The sequence below is a fragment of the Dipodomys spectabilis genome, unplaced genomic scaffold (genome assembly GCF_019054845.1).
Source record: "Dipodomys spectabilis isolate Male_0828 unplaced genomic scaffold, ASM1905484v1 ptg000240l, whole genome shotgun sequence".
Classification (NCBI taxonomy): Eukaryota; Metazoa; Chordata; class Mammalia; order Rodentia; family Heteromyidae; genus Dipodomys; species Dipodomys spectabilis.
The window spans coordinates 1,956,110-1,978,050 of record NW_024870917.1 but is presented as its reverse complement, the minus strand read 5'-3'; the positions used below and the strand labels follow the sequence as shown (position 1 = coordinate 1,978,050).

General features: G+C 44.9%; 1 protein-coding gene across 1 annotated transcript in view; it reads left to right on the top strand.

Moving 5' to 3' along the window:
* Nucleotides 1-21,941, top strand: part of Bcas1 (brain enriched myelin associated protein 1) — a 59,845-nt gene that overhangs the window by 18,345 nt on the left and 19,559 nt on the right. The window contains exons 5-9 of the mRNA XM_042699292.1: nt 8,171-8,326; nt 9,484-9,528; nt 9,997-10,131; nt 15,520-15,732; nt 17,975-18,016. Coding sequence (XP_042555226.1) covers nt 8,171-8,326; nt 9,484-9,528; nt 9,997-10,131; nt 15,520-15,732; nt 17,975-18,016 — 591 coding nt within the window. The remainder of the gene's footprint in view (nt 1-8,170; nt 8,327-9,483; nt 9,529-9,996; nt 10,132-15,519; nt 15,733-17,974; nt 18,017-21,941) is intronic.

Genomic DNA, 21,941 nt, shown 5'->3' with positions numbered 1-21,941 from the left:
GGGAATGTCAATGGAGTTTTCTAATCAATGGCTTTCTTGGAGGGAAGACCTCAGCATGCATAGACGGGTGTCAATGTATCGATTCAGAATTCTTAGAGTAAATTATGCCAGGGCTGTTCCATGTCAGCTGTCCCTCCCCTTGTTTCCCACTCCCCCCCCAACACACACACAGCCCTTCCCCCACATCACTAGACCCTCCTCCTGGCTGGATTGGAATTTCAACCACAAAGCCACAGAACTGTGAATGTGAAGACAGAGAGCGAACCTCTACTTCATTCTGGGGAAACATAACAAACGACCACAGTCTTATTTTTGTGCCTTAGAAAACTACATTCAGAGCATGGCATACTTAAAACAAGGCAAGAATTCATGAACAAATGGAGCATTTACCCCCTAGGCCAAAGAAAAGATAAATTATGTGCCTGAAAGATTTCACTGAGCTGTGATTGACCCAATCCAACAGGCTGGCAGGGATGGCGTTTTTTCCCCTCTCCCTCCCCAGCGCTCTAAGATAAGCATTGAAAAGATTCATCACACGTGCACAAAATAATCGCATAATGGAAATTTGACCTTTTGGTTAAAAATAAATAAATAAAAGCCCACACTAAGTTTCTGTTATCCACCTAGACCTTCTAGAAGCAAATTTGGGATGGGGAGTGGGGGATGCAGGGTACACCTAAAATTTAAAGGAAGTATTTCTTTTCTGTTAAAAATTCAGTCAAGTAATACAGTTGTTACTTAAACACCAGCCTTGTGCAAGCCCTGAAAGATGTCCCTGGCCCATTCGAGTAGTCTAGCTTCTGGTAAGAGACAGGCTTTCTTTGTATGCATGAGTGTGTGTGTGTGCACGCGTGCACACGCGCACGTGCGCACATACACACATGTGTGTACCATGACTGGGGATTGAACTCCATGCCTCACACGCTTGCTTGGCTGTTTCGCTCAAGGCTGGTCCTCTACCACACCTTGTCCCACACCTCCAAGTCCGAGACAGGCTTTCTTAAAGGAAGTTGTGACTGTGCATGGTGCTCTGGTTCTTGAACAATGCAGAAGTTTTCATTTCCTCCTCTCTTCTTTGCCCTGAACATGCATGATTCAGGCTTTGGTCAAAGTGGGTGTGATGTTTTGCCTTCTACAACTCAGCCCGGCTGCCGAATTCCCTGTGGATCCATCTCAATTTGGTCTGCCAGAAACTTCCTTCTCTAAACTCCTCCTCGCCTGGCTCCCCCAGCCCTTGCCTTCCTGGCCACTCTGCCTTGATTTCCCTGGCTGATTTGTGCAAACATTGGTGAGAGAAGGTGTCTGTTGGAATGCCTGGGACACGGCACCTCCTGCACGTGTCTGTCCTGGGACCTCTCCCAGCATTACTTCCTCCAGGCCTTGCCAGCAGCCAATCCATTTTTCCATACATGACTTTAGTGAAGACTGCTACCCTAACCAAAAGCAAGATAGGAGTGTCTCACCGCTAATGCATTGCCCATCTTCTACAAGCCTTGGAAATCAAGTGCAGAGATTCATCTGCTCTGGGGGTAGAGGAAGTGTTGAGATTGAAGACTTCTTCTTGATTTATAAGAAGCAACTCCTGATTGCTCCATCTGATAGATTTCTTCCTATCCCCCATCTGTGGCTGCATGAATAACTATTTTATTTAATCTCACTAATACAGCATCTCTGTTAGTGAGTTGTTGAGGACCCATGTGTGAATATCCTGCGTTAGACTTAGTCCAAGATGAGTTTTGCAAACTGTGAGGTTGGGGGTCTATAAAGTAGTGAAGATAGGCAATGCTATGATTGACAATAAGAGCCTCATACTGGGACGGGGCCAAAGAGGGCCAATTAGCTGTCGATCAGTGCTTGCCCACCAAGTGTGCCTAGAACTGCATAAATAGGAAAATAAATCCATGTGTCCTCGTGCTAGGTGCCTCCATCTATCTTAGTTTAATTAGATAAGCAGCTGAATTGTCTCTCTCTTTTCCACCATGGTATGGGAAATGGCTCAGTGGAAATGTTTACATCTTGTTTGACTCAGCTTATATTTCCCCCTTAGCACATATTTTATTCCTCTCTAAAGTCTCTGATAATTTCTCACTTTATTACTTGGATCACTAAAAAGCTTGGTTCCACCACAATACGGAATTAAAATGTTTACAGCATGCATGCTTTTTGGAATGTGCCCTTCTCTATTTTTAAGAGTTAGTTGAGAAGTGGAGCAAAATTTTATCTGTGAGAACTTTTTAGTTGTTGTGATGTTCAAGCTGCTGCCCAAAGGCAGCGAGTCAGTTCAGAGTGCAGTGCGTCTTGGTCGGTGTCACTACCTCGCATGCCTCTCAGCCAGCCCTCCCTCAGTAGCCCTAGCTTCACAGGATATGCATTCTCCCCATCCCTTCCTCTCTTACTTCTTCCTCTCATCCTCTGAAGACTTTTTTAAAAGTTGTTTGTAAGAGAAAAGTTAGGGAAATCCTAAAGATCCACTAAGATGGATTTTCTGGAGTTTTTTGTGTTGTCTGTTTGCATTACTGGGGGCTGTGTGTACAGCCTTGAGCTTTCTAGGCAAACAAGTTCACTGTAAGCTTTTTTTGTTCACATTTTGTTCCTTGAGAAAAAAATCTTAATAACTTGAAACTGGCCTCAAGCTTAAGATCCTCCTGCCTCTTACCTGCTGAATAGCTGGGATTACAGCCATGTGTTGCCATGCCCAGCTTGACTCTGAGGATGTATGGTGTCCATCATTATGCTGGATGACACACAGAGAGGATCTGACACGTGGAGACATTCGTGCATAGTATAACATACACGCCAATGTCTGGGTGCAAAATGACCCCTTCATTTTTTTGTCCACCTGTCCATTCTTGCACCCAAAGCAGAGTAGATTTTATTTGAAAAATAGGAAATAGGCCTGGGCGTGTGGCTTAGCAGTCTAGCATTCCCAACGTGGAAAGGAAAAAAATGCAAATGTCAATGTGGTGCATGAATCACGTGGTCAACAAAAGCAAAACCCATAATGTGGGCAATTCCCAGGGTGCTCCACTAGGCTGTGCTGTGGAGTCACGACACCCAGAATGGTACGAGAAAAAGCCCTTTGTCACTAGTCAGTGCCTGGGAGGGGTCATCCTTCTCTCCACTAATTCCTAAAATAAACCATCCCGAGCTTGGGTTACAATTCCTCACTCAAAAGTTACCCCAACTTCTTTTTTTTTTTTTTTTTTGATCCGTCCTGGGCCTGAACTCTGGGCCTGGGCGCTGTCCCTCAGCTCTTCAGCCCAAGGCTAGCGCTCTACCACTTGAGCCACAGCGCCACTTCCAGCTTTTTTTTCCTTTTTGCTTATGTGGTACTGGGGAATCAAACCCAGGGCCTCATGCATGCAAGGCAAGCGCTCTACCACTGAACCACCTTCCCAGCCCTACCCCAATTTCTTAAACACACCTGTGTCTAACATGAGGTCTGTGCAGAGAAAACAGGAAGGTGTCTGCCCTGCTACCCTTTCATAATTGGCTTTATTGATCTTTCTGAAGTGGCTCTGAGCTTTGTGGTTATAAAAAAAAAAAAAAAAAGGAAAAGAAATCATTGCTTAGGAAACACTGAGATTCCAGGAAACGGTCTCGATGTTCCTTCCTACTGGCTAATTTCCTTTCCCTTCTAGCAAATTGGAGGCCACATTCTATCTGCAAGAATTAACCTAGCCCAGTTTCCACCACCTCCACCTCACCCCCACCCCCACTCCCCCCACCCCCAAATCTGACAAATGGCTTCACACAGTTGGCTGCTCTAGGAGGAAGGAAAGCAAGCCCTAATGATCATCATGATCGTCTGGAGACCATCTCTGATCGCCTGGCAAGTTAAACCATTTCGTGCAGTTGTGAGGAGGAAGAGAGGAAATGAGATTCCTCTTGCCTTTGATCTCAGGAAGTGTGGGGCTCAGATTTCTAACAGATGCCAAGCAACCGATCTGCGTCCCTTCAACATTTCTTGTGCTCAACCATACTGGGCGCTGGAGGAGGAAGACCGAGCAGAAGCTGTGACTCCAGCCTGTCCAGGTGAGGCCGGGCAGCAGAGTCCTGCCTGGGGGCTCTGTAGCCTCTACCCTGCCCTCGCTCACACCCTGCTGCGAGGAATAAAGCTGACATCCAGCTGACACTGCACTTGGAAGAAGGTGCCGGAAGTCTCATATGGGCTCCATTACCGACCATCAAATTAGGATAATGCTGTGCCAGCAGACAGGAAAAGCACAAACAGACTTCTGACTCGGATGAAATATCGCCCGGAGAACACCTGCTTTCTTAAAGGGAGTTTCCAAGTATTTCCTGGAGTATGTTCGTGCTTCTGTCTAGAATTTCTGAGAATGGAGCCGTGGCCTGAGGATGCTTTGGACACGCCAGTGACAGTTTGTGGGCAGGGAAGGAGGATCTTCTTACAACTCAAAGGGTTTGGGCTGCACACCCCGGGCTAGAGTCTAGAACCTTCTCTCAGCCGTGTTCATTTTGATGTTCCCGATGATTTTAAAACATTTTCATGAGTCATGCATGCTTCATTTAATCTAAAATTTAATAGATAATGAAGTTACCTGGTTCACAAGACATCACAAAGAGATATCTGTCCACCAATGCCATTTTTTTAATGTTCCTTTCTGGGATTTCTTTAGGCAGATATAAGCAACTAAAACATGAATTCTTATTTCTTTTTTTTTTTCAGTTAATACCTTCCATATCTTCCCATAAAAAACCTCTTCACTTGGAAGTCTTTTGTTGTTGGTGGTGGTGGTGGTTGTGGGGCTTGAACTCTGGGCCTGGGCACTGTCCCTCAGCTCCAGCTCAAGGCGAGCGCTCTACCACTTGAGCCACAGCACCACTTCCAGTTTTCTGGTGGTTCATTGGAGATAAGAGTCTCATGGACTTTCCTGCCCGGCCTGGTTTTGAACCATGATCCTCAGATCTCAGCCTCCTGAGTAGCTAGGATGACAGGTGTGAGCCACCAGTGCCCAGCTCATTTGGAATTCTTTCATGAATTTTTCCATGGAATAATGGATGGATGGATGGATGATGAGTGGATGGATGGATAGATGGATACATGAATGGATGATGATTGATTGATCCAGGTCCCTATTAATTTTTTTATTAATTTCCTGGGATCAGTAACTGAAAATGTCTTAGTTCACACATGTGAATTTGTAGGATCAGTAAAAGAATATATCATATGATTAAAATTTTAGTATCAGTGCCTAATTGCTCTCCAGCTGGACTGAATTAATTTCTGATTTTATCTGGCAATGCCAGAAGGCCTCCATTGGCCCAGCCAGCTGGGTAAGTGCATTTATGAACAAGCAGGTATATATTTTTTTAATTTTCAGTCTTTCATGATTTCTAGGTTTCAAGTCAGAGACACAGAGCCATCATGACTGTGAGCACAAAACGTTTGGCATACTTTCTCCAAGTGTTTCTGTCCACTGGGATTTTATTTTGGCATGGGGTGGGATTGTGATCCAAGTTAAGTTTTGCCCCAGATAGTTGTTCTGCTGTCTCCTCGGTGTTTCATTGGAAGTCTTCCTTCACTTACGTGATTCCAGGCATCACCTTTGTTGTGTATTACATCTCCATGTATCTTTGTACTAATAAGGATAACAAAGTGGAAACATATATAATAGGGAAGAGGATAGGAGAAGGGAACTTAAAACCCTTGGTAAAGATGAAATTTGAATAAGCACTTGAAGGAAGGGAGTCAAGACAGAGCAGTACTTACACGCTCAGGCCGTTTGGCTTGGGGTCTGGTCCCAGCTCTACTCTGGTTTCAGGCCAGTCTTCAATCTGTTCATCTGCCAACTTATTCATAGGTAAAATGGAATTCTAAACAGTGTGTTCTTCACAGGACTCTTGTAAGAACTAAGTTGGATCTTTTAAATCGTTTTCCATGCATCCTGGCATCTAGAGCTTAGTCATTCTACTAGTTTTGTGAATGTGTTTCCTTCTGTCACACATTCCTCAGATAAAATTCATAGGTACAAAATATTTTCTTCCAAGGTGCCACTACATGTTAGTTTATTCAATTATTCCAGCAGAGTTAGACTTTCAGAGACACCCTTTGCTGCCTTTCTTCCTGTACTATTCTATAAGTTTTGTGAGTCTTGAAAATACTATAGATCCACACACAGCTATAAGAACTGTAGAGATGCCTTGCTCAGCAGGTAGAAAGCGCTCACCACACTTCAGACACCAAGTGCCGCCCATGGCGAGCACCTCCCTCCTCAGCAGTACTAAACTAAACTCCTGGCTAGCACTGGTAAGTTCTCTCATTTCAAGAAAACAATATAAACAGAACCACATATAGTGCACATTCTTTCTTCATGTGTGTGCTGGTACTGGGGCTTGAACTCAGGGTCTGATTGCTATCCCTTAGTTTTGTCCACTCCAGGCTGGTGCTCTGCCACTTGAGCCACACCTCCATTTCCAGTTTTTTGCTGGGTAATTGGAGATAAGAGTCTCACAGACTTTTCTGCCTGTGTTGGCTTTGAACCTTGATCCTCAGCTCTCAGCCTCCTGAGTAGCTAGGATGACAGGCGTGAGCCGTCGGTGCCCAGCTGAAATGTAAATCACCAGTTGATGGAGGGAAAGGGCTAACCGCCCCGCACATGTCTGGGCATCCCTTGCTGTCTCCCCAGTGCAATGCATGCATGCTCAGCCCTTCTGGCAGGACTGTGCCTACCAGAGATCCGCCTAGTAAAAGCTATTTTTTACAAGAATACATAATGAGTATTTTGCTATTATTTTATATTATTCTAACTTGCTAAGCCGCAAAATTTACATGGCTCTTGTCCCAGAAATGTGGTAATTTGTCCCACCAAAGTAGAGATGCAGGAGAGATGAAAATAAAAGTGTGGGCCAGGTACCAGGTACCATATTCCTAACTATTCAGAGGACTTGAGATCCTGAGGCATACAGTCCAAAGTCAGCCTGGGCAATAAAACCTGTGAGATTCCATCTCCAAAATAACCAGCAAAAAGCTGGGCTAGAGACCTAACCCAAGTTCTAAAACACCTGCCAAGTAAGCAAGTCAAGCCAGTATGAAACCCTGAGCTCAAACCCTAATGCTGCATAAATCCTCCTCAGTAAGGACACTGGACAACAAATAACACTTCAACCAACAAATACAATAGGTGATATATACAATGTTACAGGGCAACTTAGGACAAGAGAGAGCTGTGCCTACTCTCCTATTGAGAAAAGCCAGTGGGTACAGAAAGCCTGACCCACTTAGACAAAGTTTTCAGGCACTCTATGTCTATTAAGTAGTCAGATGATACATATGTATTACATGCCATCTGCGGGTCTCTGTGGGCTTGGTACTTGGAGAAACAACAATGAGCGAGGGAGACACAAGCCCCGCCTTTGTGGCCAGAATGGAGAGGGGGGCAGGAACAGGGAGAGGTGGAGAATTTGGTGAGTACCACACCATGTAAAATGTTGGGCAGCCTGTGTCTGGGCCTGGGCCTGACTCCAGAACCACGGGAGGCCGTGGGAGGGTGGGAGGGGGTGGAGGAAGGGGTCTGTTGAGTGGAAGATGGGATGGAATGAGGACACCCTGAGAGATGCCAGAACTCGGCCCAGGACAATGGCTGGGGCAAGGTTGGCAGAGCGAGAATGCAGGCGGTCCTGCTGGGTGCGTTAGAGGAGAAAATCGATTCTTTTCATGTCACATCCCTGCCACCCCTGAACCCCCAGAGCCCACGAGCAGAATGGTTAGGGAATTAGGTTGGTCTGTTGGGTTGGTTGGAATGATTCACTACTGCAGGGCTGATGGGAAATCCAGTAGAGCCATCTGCAGGGACGATGTACAAGGACCAAGTCAAGAGATAAGAACAGCAAGATGGGGGCACCACCAGCCCTCACTCAGCCTCCTTGCAGAAGGGACAGGAAAGGGGTTTTGTTTAGAACAGCGCCTGCATCCCCACGTCTGCCCCTTCACGTCCTCTGAGCAACCGCAGATGCTAAGTGTGTAGAGACTGGGGGAAGGGACAGGGGAAGGGCGCTCACAAACCCCCCATTGTCCTGCACGCCCCGTGGGCAGAAGAAGTATGGCTGGAATTAGGGGGTGAGGGAGAAAGGGGTGTGAAGCAAAAACATGCGTTTGGTAGTTCACATTCAACAAGCTGCAACTGTGAAAAGTCTGTGTCGCTCCCAGGAGACAGGGGACAGCAAGGAGACAGAAGGACGAGGAGTTGAAACTGTGAGTGGCTCTGGCCCTGGAAACCCTGAAGACCTGGAGATCCCCAAGGAGGACTGCCAGACAACGCAGACGGGCGAAAACAGCTCCATCATGAGTTTCTTTAAGACGCTGGTAAGTACATTTCTTTCTTTGCTCCCCCAATGCGGTTGCCAGTTGGGAAGATTCTAAGAATAATGCGTATCTGAATGTGGTTATACAGCATGGATGATAGTTCCGTAGGTTGGTTCGAGCCACGCAAAAAGTACTTAGTCAGGGAATTAGATGAGAGAGATCAGGGCTGGAGCCAGGACAGGAACTGTGGATGCCCAAACTGTGACCCGCGAGCTGCATCCTATGAAATGCTATTATTGCACATTGATCTCTTCTGGTCACTGGTGATTAAAGTTATTGGGAAATACTATCCTGAGGTGCTCACCTATCAAAGCAACTTTGCCACTCACAAGGCTAAGCAAATATTGTAGAAATCAGTTTCTATCTTGTACACCTACGTCTAGTACTTTAATTGGCTGGAGACCCAACTTGTCCTGACATTGCTCACTTAGCTCTGGCCTCTGCACTGCCCTCACCCCCACCTCCAGAGCAAAGCCCAGGGCCTGGCATGGCCCAGACACTACCTATCCCGGTGGATGCCAGGTACTCAAAGGAGAACTGAGTAGATGAAGGTAAAACCAGCCAGCCCCAAATGGTCTGGACTCTAAGCAAACATCAAGACTAACCTCAAAAGATAAAATGACAACAAGCCCACAAAACATGTCTGGGATCACGGTAACAGATCATGTCTGGGATCATGGTAGTAGAACTAATAGCAAGTCCGTGGCCTTTCAGAACATACGTTTGAAGGTGGTCCAACTCTTGATGACTGTATAAGCTAAGATGTACTACAAATATTATAAATACATAAATATGATGATAGGTACAAATATCATTACAAAATATTCATCTTGTTAATTTTTTATTACTCAGAGGTCACTGGGGTTTGTACTGATCTAAAAATGCTATTTCGGGAGGGGGGAGGGGCGAGGGGAGGATGGGAAGGGGAAACAAAGGAGGAGGCTGCAATGCTTGGTAAGAAATGTACTCATCATCTTGCCCATGTAATTGTAACCCTTCTGTACAGTATTTTCACAATAAAAATAAAAAATAAGAATGCTATTTCCTTCTTTGCTAGTGTACATTATACCAACCTAAAGAATTATGCATCTATGAAATAAAATTCAACCCAAAGACCTGTGGTTTTTAACATTCAATTTTTTTTTCAAACTTTTCAGGTTTCGCCTAACAAAGCTGAAACAAAAAAAGACCCGGAAGATAAGGTAGGGAGCCTAAAGTCCTTCTGTGTTTGGCTTTGTGCATGGAATTGGGTTTAGCTCTCTGGCTGTTTGACTCTTTGTTTTTTTAGTGTACTGTTTATTTGGATGTTTTAAATCATGTAGACAGAGCTCAGATGTCCTGCTATTATCTTTAGAAAACAGATAGGAGAGAACTGGTTTTGGTTTGAATTGCGGGTTTTCTGGGGGAGGGGTTGAGATGTAGTAATCTGGGTCATTTAGCTAGGTCACTGTGTACCTGAGCTTGACCATGAAGTTCAGCAGAACACTTGGGAGTATTTAAAAAAAAAAAAAAAGATAACCATCCGTAGGTTGTCTTGTGGTTAGGGGATGGAGGTAAAACAGCAGCAGTTAATTGTCACCCTGTACTAGTGCCCTTTAAAACAACAGAAAGAAAGCCAATGGACTTATTTAAAAACAAAATTCTAAGCTGTTAATGCCATTGCCCACAAGGCACCCAAAGCCGAAAGCCTGTGTGATGGACAAGCTGGTCAGATGACATCCGAGAGCCAGGCTAAAGGCAGCAAGAAAAAACACCTGGACAGCCCCAGGCTAGCGCTGCACTTTAGGAAATTCTTTAGGCATAAGGTCTGTATCTTGGTACATCTGGAGGAAGAGGAAGGACTCTGGTCTTCGCCACAGATGCTCAGGCAGCCCAGGCCCTCAGCTCTGCTTGATGAAGCCTGAGCCTGGGGTAGCTGGATCATTAAAATGGGGTGATTTAGGGGCTGGGAAGGTGGCTTAGTGGTAGAGTGCTTACTTTGCATGCATGAGGCCCTGGATTCGATTCCTCAGCACTACATAAACAGAAAAAAAGCTGGAAGTGGTGCTGTGGCTCAAGTGGTAGAGCGCTAGCCTTGAGCTGAAGAGCTGAGGGACAGCGCCCAGGCCCAGAGTTCAGGCCCTATGACCAACCAAAAAAGGGGAGGGAGGGTTAATGTATTATGAGCCTGGACTCAAATCCCCATTTTATAAGCATCTCTGTGGACCAGGGTTCTGAATTTATTCTCACCTCATGTTTCCCAAATATCGCTCTTTTGCATACCTGCTTGGCCACTTTCAGATAAACTATTCTATGTAGAAATTCATCATCTCTTATCTTAAAAAGAACTGTTATATAGTTCATCATACCTGGAAAGCAAAGCCACTCCGCATACGAGAAAGATAACCATTCTTGTGGTTAATCAGCGGTGACATCCTAACTTTCCCATTTAAGTACAGATCTGGATCCAGTGTGCTTCTGGCTTACTGAAAAAGCAGCTGGCTAATAAGAAAGAACATTGTAGCCAGCCAGCACCCGAAGGAGACTTTCCAGGGCACATTACTGGATGGACCATGTGAGAATTGGAAAAGGGAAAGAATTTTCACAATCGAATGTTATTGTGTATTGTACTTCTGTGCAACTTGAAGTTATCTCTGGCCGGGTAGTGGTATGCTGACTGCACTTTGGGAAACACTCTTCTAACACCAAGATAACGTGTCTGTCTGTTTGTATCTAGTTCCTGTGTTTACTAAACTTGTACTGACCCTCAGTAATAGCCAAGACAATTAACATCAACAACAACAAAAAACCCACAATGAATGAAGGCAGAGCCCGTCATGGCTGCCTGTGGAGGGAACGTGAGGACAACATGAGGTCATTGTTGGAAACACCACTGTCCTGACATACAGAAAGATGCCATTGTGTGCCGGAAGCTATCAACTAAAAAGATTCCCCGAAGAACTGGTGGCTCAGGCCTGTAATCCTAGCTAGTTAGGAGGCTGAGATCTGAGGATCAGCAGTTCAAAGGCAACCCAGGCAGGAAAATCTGAGACTCTTATCCCCAAGTAATCACCAAAAATGCTAGCAGTGGAGCTGTGGCTCAAATGAGCTCAAGCCCCAGAACTGGCATTTTTTTTAAAAAATCCTCATACTGGATTTTCATGCTAGGAAATTTTATTAAAATAAAACATTAACTATTCTCTCTACCAAGTGGACCTTACAGTCCCAGGACTGTGAGTATAAGTAGAATCTTGATAGAAAGTTCTCCTGGCTGAATCTATATGTGTATAACCCATGCGATGAAGACACCCTCAATTTCCATATAGACTATTTTGTTCTGTATAGAGAGAAAGAGGGGAGATATTAGCTGTCTATAGCAGTGGTGTTACAGCCACTGCAGAGTTTGGAAGAGAGTTTACTGACTGCTCATGAAAACCACCACAGAGCTCATCCAAAGCAATCTTGTTTAACTTCCACTTGAGCCCTTCTAGGTAGACATCCTCAATTTCCATATAGACTATTTTGTTCTGTATAGAGAGAAAGAGGGGAGATATTAGCTGTCTATAGCAGTGGTGTTACAGCCACTGCAGAGTTTGGAAGAGAGTTTACTGACTGCTCATGAAAACCACTACAGAGCTCATCCAAAGCAATCTTGTTTAACTTCCACTTGAGCCCTTCTAGGTAGGGAGCCTTGGAAGTTTATGAAGGGTATGACCACACCCCTCTCCACTGCATTTCATTTTGTCATTCCATTTTTATGCCTGTAGTATCTCTTCCTACTCATAAGTAGGATACCTAAGTTCAGTGTATTTCTAGAGCTTTCCATAATCTTTGGCTCACATCCTGCTCCCAAGGTCCATCAGGAAAAGGACTCTGAACCCTGGAAAGAGGTGTTGTTTTCCCTGCAGATACAAATTAAAGTATGATAACAATTCCTATACAAGCTGGATTTTCATTTACGCAACAGTTGGTAGAATTCACTAGCTTCACCTCTGTACCTAGGACAGTTACTTTCATTCTTCAATTACTTTGTTGTTCTCAAAGGGTGAACCCTAGGATGACTAAAATGATGAGGCTGAAACCAGGCACCAGTGGCTCACACCTGAAATCCTAGTTACTCAGGAGGCTGAGATCCTCAGAGCACAGTTCGAAGCCAGCCAGGATAGAAAGGTCCCTGAGACTCTTGTCCCCAATTATCCACCAAAAAGTTGGAAGTGAAACTGTGGCTCAAGTAGTAGAGAACTAGCCTTGTGCACAAAAGCTCAGGGACAGACAGACCATCCCACGACAGGCACAAAAAAGGAAAAAAGATGAGGCAAATCCTGTGTGTGATCCTTGGTCATGACTGTGGGAAGGTGACCCTCCCAGGATTTATCCTGGGGTTCTAACTAGGGCCAAAACAGAGGACATTGAGCAAAGTCAGGACTACAACACAACCTTGTAATTCTGTGGTTAAAAACAAACAAACAAACAAAAACACCATAGTTACCAACTGAAGTTGACTTTGGTTGTTTGTTTTCTCCCCATCTAAGTTTTCCTTCATACAAAAAAGAATTTTCTGAGTTTTCAAAAAGGGAGGAAGCCTAAAATTAATAAATGCATAAGGGCTACTGTAATAAATAATAAGAGTACCAGCCTTCCTGATTGAGTCCAGATCAATCATTGTTTCTTGGCTTAATTGCATGCAATGGCTCAGCATCAAACTTTGCCACATGTCAGCTAATGTTGCGTGACAACAAGCGAGGCTGGGCATTAATTCGAAAGGTGTTTGTCACACCCAGAAATACACGGCTGTCTACTGAGTGCTCCTCGATGCAATAAACCAGCTGAAGTTTGTCTCAGCCCTTATGACTCATAGGCTCTGCCTTGCATTCATTGTTTTTTTCTGGATCTTAATGTAATGTTTACGTATTACTAACACCCCTCTCCCCATGACTGGCAGTCAAAAGCGGGGGGGGGGGGGGGGGGGGGGCGGGGGGGGGGAAGGGAGACAACTTCTTGAGGAGGTAAGGTGCCTTGACATAAAGTTATCTCCAAACCCAACACGTGAATGCTTTATAGACAACATCTCCAGACAGAACACAGAGTCCCCAGTTACAATCACATTTCAGATAAGCAAGAAATGATTTTACTGTTCCATAGACACATTTCCCCTATGATACTTAGAATACCTATGCTGGAAAATTCTTTGCTGACCAGAAATTCAAATGTAATGGGGGTATTCTGTATTTGCATTTGCATATTCTAAAGCCGGTATCCCTTATCGTGAGATTGCTTCTTAATTCTCTACTTGAGAATTTTTAGTGTTCTCTATAATTCTAAGAATCCTAAATTTCCTGATGCAGGCTGAATACCGTTTGGGAGCTTTCCTTGGGAAACTTGAAAAAGAGGGGTGAGCAGGGAACAAAAAGACTACTGGCATTCTGATTAGGACTCCAGCCAGGAGGGAGGGAGAGTAGAAACTTGGTGAGACTTACTGTGGCATTCACTCTCTAATTCATGCAGTACATAGTCAACACCCTTGAGAGGTAATGTGCTGTGTGGGAAGAAGGTAGACAGGGCTGTCACTGCAGATAGGAGTCTAGTTTAGTGTTGGGAAGATCAAAGTCTTGGTTTCCTCACCTGAATACTAGCATGGGACTGGATGATCTTTAAGACTCTTTCCAGCACCAGTAATAATACTATGAAATTTCCTGAATTTATCTGCACCTTCATTTTCACTGCTAGATGTTTTTCCCCCTTTTAGTCAGAGAATCTAATCAGGAGTTAATGACAGGCTTGGGAAGTTTAAGGGCTGGAGTCACAAGTCCCCGGGACAAAAGTTCCTAAGATGAAGATGTGGAAGAGAAAGAGATCAGGTCAGATGAACCTTGTGTTAAAATTTTAAAGGTCCATCGGGTACCAGTGGTTCACGCCTGTAATCCTAGCTACTCAGGAGGCTGAGATCTGAGGATCATGGTTCAAAGCCAGCCCAGGAAGGAAAGTCCCTGAGACTCTTATCTCCAATGAACCACCAGAAAACCGGAAGTAGTGCTGTGGCTCAAGTGGTAAAGCGCTCACCGTGAGCTGAAGAGCTGAGAGACAGCATAGGCCCAGAGTTCAGACCCACGATCAACCAAAAAAAATTTTTTAAAGGTCCATATTTGCTTACATCCAGATACATTGTGGCTATGATTCTCAGTGGGGGGGGGGGGGTGGGCAGAGCACTGGAATTCTCAGCCCTTTACTGAGGACATCAGATGTCTTAGGATGAAACTTCAGCATGGCCACTCTGGGAGAGAGGAAAGAGACCAGGAAGTACATGGAAGATGTTAAGGGGGGAATGAGCAGTTAAGGTAGACACCAGGCAGGAAGGAAGGAGAGAGTATGCATAAAATGAATAGTATTGGAAGGTGCTTTCATTGTGAAGTCTGGTGACTTGGACAAGAAGTGAAGAAACGGAATTTGTGGGCACATTTCCAACTGGAGACCCTTCACCAACTTCCAGTTGAGCTACTTTAGACTTTGTAGCTGAGATCAAGGATCTCTTAAGGAGAATATGAGAGAAAATTCTAGAACTTCTATTGCAACCCTCCACTCTTCCTTAATTTCCAGTTTAGCTTAGTAAAACAATGTACATTCACAAAAGATACACACATGTGTTGGGGTACATTGAGTTCAAACGTTTTTCAGGCAGAAACAGGATCAAAATCATCTGGAGACCAATGGCCCTGGTAAGAACATCACATTATAACAGCAGAATTCTTCTTCATCTTCATCCCTGATAATACTTCTCTATTTTCCCCAGAAGGAAATTATCCTGACCTTCCCCCAAATCTAAGATTTTAGCAAAGTCCATGTTCAAGGTAGACATTTAGAGAATGCCAAGAATTAGAGAAAAGAAAACTAACTTAATAATGACAGTCCAGGGCTGGGAATGTGGCTCAGTGGTAGAGTGCTTGCCTTGCATGCACGAAGCCCTGGGTTCGATTCCTTAGTACCTCATACACAGAAAAAACTGGAAGTGGCATGCTGTGGCTCAAGTGGTAGAGCTCTAACCTTGAGCAAAAGAAGTTCAGGGACAGTGCCCAGGCCCTGAGTTCAAGCCCCAGCACTGGCAATATATATATAGAGAGAGGGGGGGGCTGCCCATACTTATTTTAAAAAATAAAGAATCCTCTCACTTTTAAAATGGTGGAATTATTTTCAGCTTTTTTTTTTTTTTAACTCTGTAGGGTTCTGAAATGCCACCCACCCCTACAGCCAACCTGAAATCAGACAAAAGTAACATCACATCCCAGGAGCCCCAAGTGACAGCCAAGAGTCCTAAAGGCTGTAATGCCCCGGGTCACGGGCCATCTGTGACAAGCAGTGACACACCAAAGGAAGGTGGCAAGGAGAAGCCGGGACCCGGTTCGCTGCCTCTGGGAAAGCTATTTTGGAAAAAGGTTAGTCTGATGTGTGTGTCAAGGTTTGCAAAGTGCCCCGGCGAGAAGGACTTGCAAAATCCGTTCTGATGGCTACACTCAACAATGCCTCCAGGTTTTCCTTCTTCCTTCTTCTCTGTGACTCAACTTCTCAAGTTTCTGATATACTGATGGAGAAATGCCTATCATATTATACAGACAGGTGTTTCATGGTCCAAAAAGGAAATGGACAAGTAGGGTTTTTCACTCTGCCTGGTGGGCGATTGTGACAAGTTCTGGTATCATTGTCCTGAAACTCTTGGTGAGTGTGGGTTCTCTCTAGCTTCCTGTGAGCACCTCACCCTGGCAAGATGAATCCAGGGAGCTGGGGGAGGGGGGGAGGGGGGGGAGGGGGCTCTGTTTTCTCTTCCCAGCCAGCCAGAATCGGTAATGGTTAGCTATACTTTCTCAATCTTCATGTCATCTGCTCTATTGATCTGTGCTGTCCAGGCTGGGACAGCCGCTAGGCCATTGCCTATACTTCTTCAATGATTAGAATCTGTAAGGTTCAAAGTTTAAGCTGTTCCCAGAAGAAATAATAGCCAGGACCAACATAATTATGGGAATTCACTTATTCAGACTTGCTGTCTCCTATCTTTTCATTCAACTGTGGCTCCTTAGCCAATTATTTCAAACAATCAGTCAGAGAAACTTAAACCAAATCACCTTTATCTTATATTTCTCTCTTACATCCAACAAGAAGGAAGAGCACCGTCATTTTCTTGACACACAGGTTTTCCTGCCAGGTGGTGTGAAGCACCATCTACTGAAAGCCTAGTATAACCAGCTCCTTTGCTTTCCTAGCTTGTGGTGTGGGGTTGGGTTTTTCGTGTGGGTGGTATTGGGATTTGAACTCAGGGATTTGAGCTTGCCAAGCTGGGACTCTGTCACTAAAGCCATGACCCTCATCATGGAAGAGTCAGTATTCTACTAGGAAATATAATAGGGATGTTTGTTTTCGGTTCTATTTAAAAGATTGTGGTGATTTTTTTTTTAATCAGCTTTGTAATCAAGGCACTGGTAGATCATTCTTGTAATCCTTGCTACTCAGGAGGCTGAGATGTGAAGATCATGGTTGAAAGCCAGCCCAGGTAGTAAAGTCCATGAGACTCTTAGCTCCAATTAACCACCAAAAAGCCAGAAGGAGAGCTGTGGCTCAAGTGGTAGAATCTAACCTTGAATGAAAAAGCTAAGAGACAGCACCCAGGCCTTGAGTTCAAGCCCCAGTACTGTCACCAAAAAAAAAAAAGCGCGTTTTTTTATTGACCAAGAACCTATACTTCTTACAGCATGGTACCGATCATAGGACTTGCTATTTGGGGACATGGATACAAGGGACCAGCTTGAAAGACATCTTTATAAATGTCTTCCTGAATGTTTTATAGGGGGTGGGGGTGCAGATCTCAGTAGTAAGATGGATGCGGGGGAAAGTTTACAACTCGGACTCTAAGGGAAGAGTCGCAGGCGGCCCGGGAGCCCCTGGTATCACTCTTATTGAATGTATTACACGTATTAAATGTCAGCATGGTCGGTAACTACCAGCACTTGCCCACCAAATAGCTTGGGCCGCCTGGGAAAGAAGGAGGCGTGAGGATGCGGGGGGCGGAGCTCGGGGCGAGGCGGGGTCGGGACGGGGCAGGGCGAGGGGCGGGGCGAGGGGCGGGGCCCGGGGCGGGGCCCGGGGCGGAGCTCAGCTCACCACAGCGCTGGAGTTCTCGGGTGCCGGACCCCACTTCCCACAGCTCACCACGAGGCGTTCCGGCCGCCCTGACCCCCGGCCTGTGGCACGGTTCTGAGCAGCCTTGACCCTGCACTGCTCCCCAAAGGCCGTGGGAGAATGCCTCTGGATCCGTTGCCGAGCAGAGTCCTTGTTTTTGCCTGGCACCGAGCGACGAGCGGGATTTGCCTCTTTCCTTAGCTACCAGGCGTGGAAGGACAGTGCGGGGGGCGGGTCCTCCGCGGCCGGCCGCCTCCCCGCCTGTGCGCCGCCTCCTTCCTTACGTAACTTACGTACGAACTCACGTGGCTCATGCCTTCGCTGCGCTTCCCGCGTCCGCGTACGCTTCGCTTCCTTTCCGAGCGCCCGCGTGGCCGACTCCACGCGACGACGTGGGAACGAGGTCTGGCGGCAAACCCGGCTCGCCCCCTGCTCTTGTGCAACTGTGTGTGTGTGCGCGCGCGTGCAACGTCTGGACGCTCACGCTTGTCTCTGTCTTTCTTTTAGTCGGTTAAGGAGGAATCAGTGTCCACAGGGGCAGAGGAGAACGTAAGTGACGCTCGACACCACCCCGCGCTCATGGCTGTCGGACCCTGGGCCCGGTCGGCTCGCGGGCTCTGGGGCCTGCCTGTCTCCCGGGTTGTTAATTCACCCGCTGTAGACTCTTTCACCCTTTCCCGTGGTTAGGGACACTGCGGAGAGGGAATTTTTTTTTTAACTCCTATTGGATTGATGCAAAATAAATGCAAAAATCAGAGCTTACGCTTCCACCATTTGGAATCATTTAGAGGCTGAAAGAGTCTACTTCACATGGAATGGCTTTGAACACCCTTGACGGATAATGATGCATCATCTCCCGCTTCGTTCCGCCTTGGATGGGCTTTCATCTTTGTTTCCATGGTGACACACATTCCTCCATACTAACACAGGGCGGTACCCAGGGCAGGTAGTTGCATTAAGAACATCTTGTAGCAATCTAGGCTGGAACTGCTGGTCTCGGCGGGAGAGCTAACTCCATAGAGGGGAACTGCATCTGTCTGGTCTTGATTAAAGGGCCAGATATTACAAATCTTCAGTCTTCTTAAGACATGGCCAATTTTTTTAAATTATACTATATTTATTTCCAAAAAGGTTGGAACTACAGGAGGCACCACATACACACCCACAAAGCGTCTTTTTAAAACATCTTCTAGGAAGATCAGTAGATGGCCTTCATAAATTTCAGGCTCTCTGCCCTGAAATAAGCACAGTCTTTGAGAATTTTACAAATGAAGATAAATGAATTCACAGCTTCTTAGGATAGAAACAGAACACGATCGTTTTGCCAAAGCAAAAGATGTTTGGATCTGTCTGGTGTCTTTTGCTTACTTGCCATGGGTGGCAGGTGTGTTTTTGTTTTTATTTAGTTGCTGGAGTCAAACAGATGTTGAAAATCCAAGTATGTTTCACAACTCTTACCTATGACAGCAAATCAAAACTGAATGGCTGTAGTGTGATTATGGTTAGGAGAAAAATGTAAGATCTATGTGCTGGTTTGTTTACTGTTCCTTTTCCTTTCCTCCTCCTTCTCTTCTTCTTCTTCTTCTTTCCTCTTCCATTCATTGTACCAAAGTTAGCAGCTCAGCAAAGTGCAGGCTTCTCATGATTCTAGAAAGATCTTATGGATTTTCTGGCTATTTTCTTGAGAGTCCAAGGTTCAGTAGCTACCAAGAGGTGGTAACACAGCATGTGACACTCACTCTAAATCTCAACTGGACAATCAAATCCCAGTAGCTATATTACAAGAATACTTTAATGACTGCCTTCTCTGGGGAACATGTGGTTGAGTTTATTTTTAAATCTCTCTTGTCCACAATTTTCATCAGTGCAAAATTCACCTGTATCTTCCAAATCTGGATCAGATGGATTTCAACAAAGTTATCAAAAGAAAATTAAGATTTTTCAAAGCCCATAGAAGTTTAGAGCTTCTCCTAAACCTGAAATTGTTTTACCCATTGATTAATTGAGTATGTGATCTAAGTAATAATAATAACAATATTTCCTTGTCAATAATGTATAAGAACCAAGACATATAGATACTTTTGTGGTATCTCTTATGTGAAGGAAAACTCAACCTGGATAGAAAAGAAAACGGAATATAGTAGTTCTAATCTCTAGCAGGAGAACCTGTTTCAGATAAAGCTTGCTCAGGAACCTACCCCCCAACACACCGGCCTCCCCTTCCCAACCAGGATCACATAACCTAGTCCAGAATGAAGGGGAGGTTTGTCCAGTAGCAACCTGTGTATATTCCCTGGAATTTGTTCTCCTTCCTTGGCACAAATGTGTCCCTGCACTCCAGTACTCAGCCTTTGCCATGTTATGTTACAACAACAAGCAAGCCCTAACTTCTGGTAGCTTGTAACAACCAAGATTTCTTTTTCTGTCCCACTCTTGCCATAGGTCCGCTCTAGGTTGGCTGTGGCTGCTTCCTGTGGCCTCCTTTTGCTGATACACAGCATGAAGATGTGGTTCTTAGTAGGATGAACACTTCTAGTAGCAGAGAAGATAGCACCCTGGGCAAGGCCATAGCTCCTAATGAGTCTGTGTAGCTGTGGTCACAGAGACTCATGTTCTGTCATTACAGCAGGCCTCCCCATACATCTCAAAGGAAGGGAGAGGGAATACATGCAAAAATAATACCTTGTGCCAACTGCTTCCAGCCCTAAGCCATCATACCCAAGGAGTTTGCATGTTGGTTGGCTAAGATTGTCCAGCCAGCTTCATCCAATCGCATAGTGTTAAAGGAAGGGATGGCTCTTGCCCCAGAACAAAATCTGAGAACTAGAAACTAATGAGGGAAATAGGAAAAACGATGTCTCAATCTTTGTAATCTACTAGTGACATTATGAACCGAAACAAAGAGTAATCTTATAAGATTCTCAAGATGTGGAGAGGTGGCTCAAGTAGTAGAGTGACAGCCTAGAATGAAAATCTGAGAAAGAGCATGAGGCCCTGAGTTCAAACCCTAATGCTGGCACAAAATAGTAATAGTAGTAGTTATAATAATAATAATAGTTTTAAAACTTCAGATAGGTACTGATGGCTCATGCCTGTAATCCTAGCTACTCAAGAGACTAAGATCTAAGGATCAAAAGTTCAAAGCCAGTCCAGAAAAGTTTTATCTCCAATTAACCAGCAAAAAGCTGGAAATGGGGGCTGGGAAGGTAGCTCAGCGGTAGAGTGCATGCTTTGCAAGCATGAGGCCCTGGGTTCGATTCCTCAGCACCACATAAACAAAAAGGCGGAAGTGGCGCTGTGGCTCCAGTGGTAGATCACTAGCCTTGAGCTGAAGAGCTGACGGACAGCGCCCAGACCCAGAGTTCAGGCCCCATGACTGGCAAAAAAAAAAAGCTGGAAATGGAAGTGTATAGCACAAGTTGTAGTGGTACCAGCCTTGAGCGAAACAACTGAGCAAGAGCTCAAGGCCCTAAGTTCAATAGTTTAATTCTTCATATTCACACACACACACACACACACTTCTAAAAAAAGGCTTTAAATGACAGTATTATTATGTTATAGGTGAAGTTTAAATAGGGGAAGTCTTTTGGGCTAGTCATTTTCCAAAGTCCCAGTTCTAGTGACAAGTGCATAAATGAAATTTTGAAAGCAAGCAGATTGGGACATGTGAGGCTTTAAGCCAAACCCTGCACCAAGATGTACACTACGTGCATTGAGCACACCTGCCTTGTTTAAGCACAGGGTACCATATCCCATCCTGAAGTTAAACTTCATTCTGAACTGTAGTACAAAAAGTAAAGGAAATAAAAATAGAGCAAAAATCTGATTTTCATTATATCCATCAAACCCAAAATTAAAATGTGCAGATGTAGCCACGTACTCTAACTAGGAAAAGACTCTTTCCAAAGCTGTAGCCTGGAAGGAAATCATACAGTGTAGCCAAATAAAAAATTGAATTCTTATGTCTGAATGTGCCAATCAGATTGTCCTGGGGCTCCATGCTGGGTGTTGGGATTTTCCTTGTCTACTGAAAGTCAGCTTCTTGGCCTGTCTTTAAAGGAAATAGAAGTCTCTCCAGACCCCTGTATTTTGCCTATTGAAATAATTGTGTTTCAGAGAATGAACTCATGTCCTTTTATAAGTTGACATCTCCCCACATTTGGAATGAGGAACCCATGGAATCCTTGTCATTCAAATAAGGATGGTTTACAAAGTTGCAGTGATTTGATCTGATCCTTTATGAGGAGGGGAATTTTTCCTCCAGGTACACACAAAATTAATTATGATATCCTAACTCCTCAAGAGGCTGAGATCTGAGGATCATAGTTCAAAGCCAGACCAGGCAGGAAGGTCTATGAGACTCTTAGCTCCAATTAAGCACCAAAAAGCCAGAGGTGAGGCTGTGGCTCAAGTGATAGAGTGCTAGCCTTGAGCAAAAAAACAAATAAAATAAAATAGAAGCTCAGAGACAGCA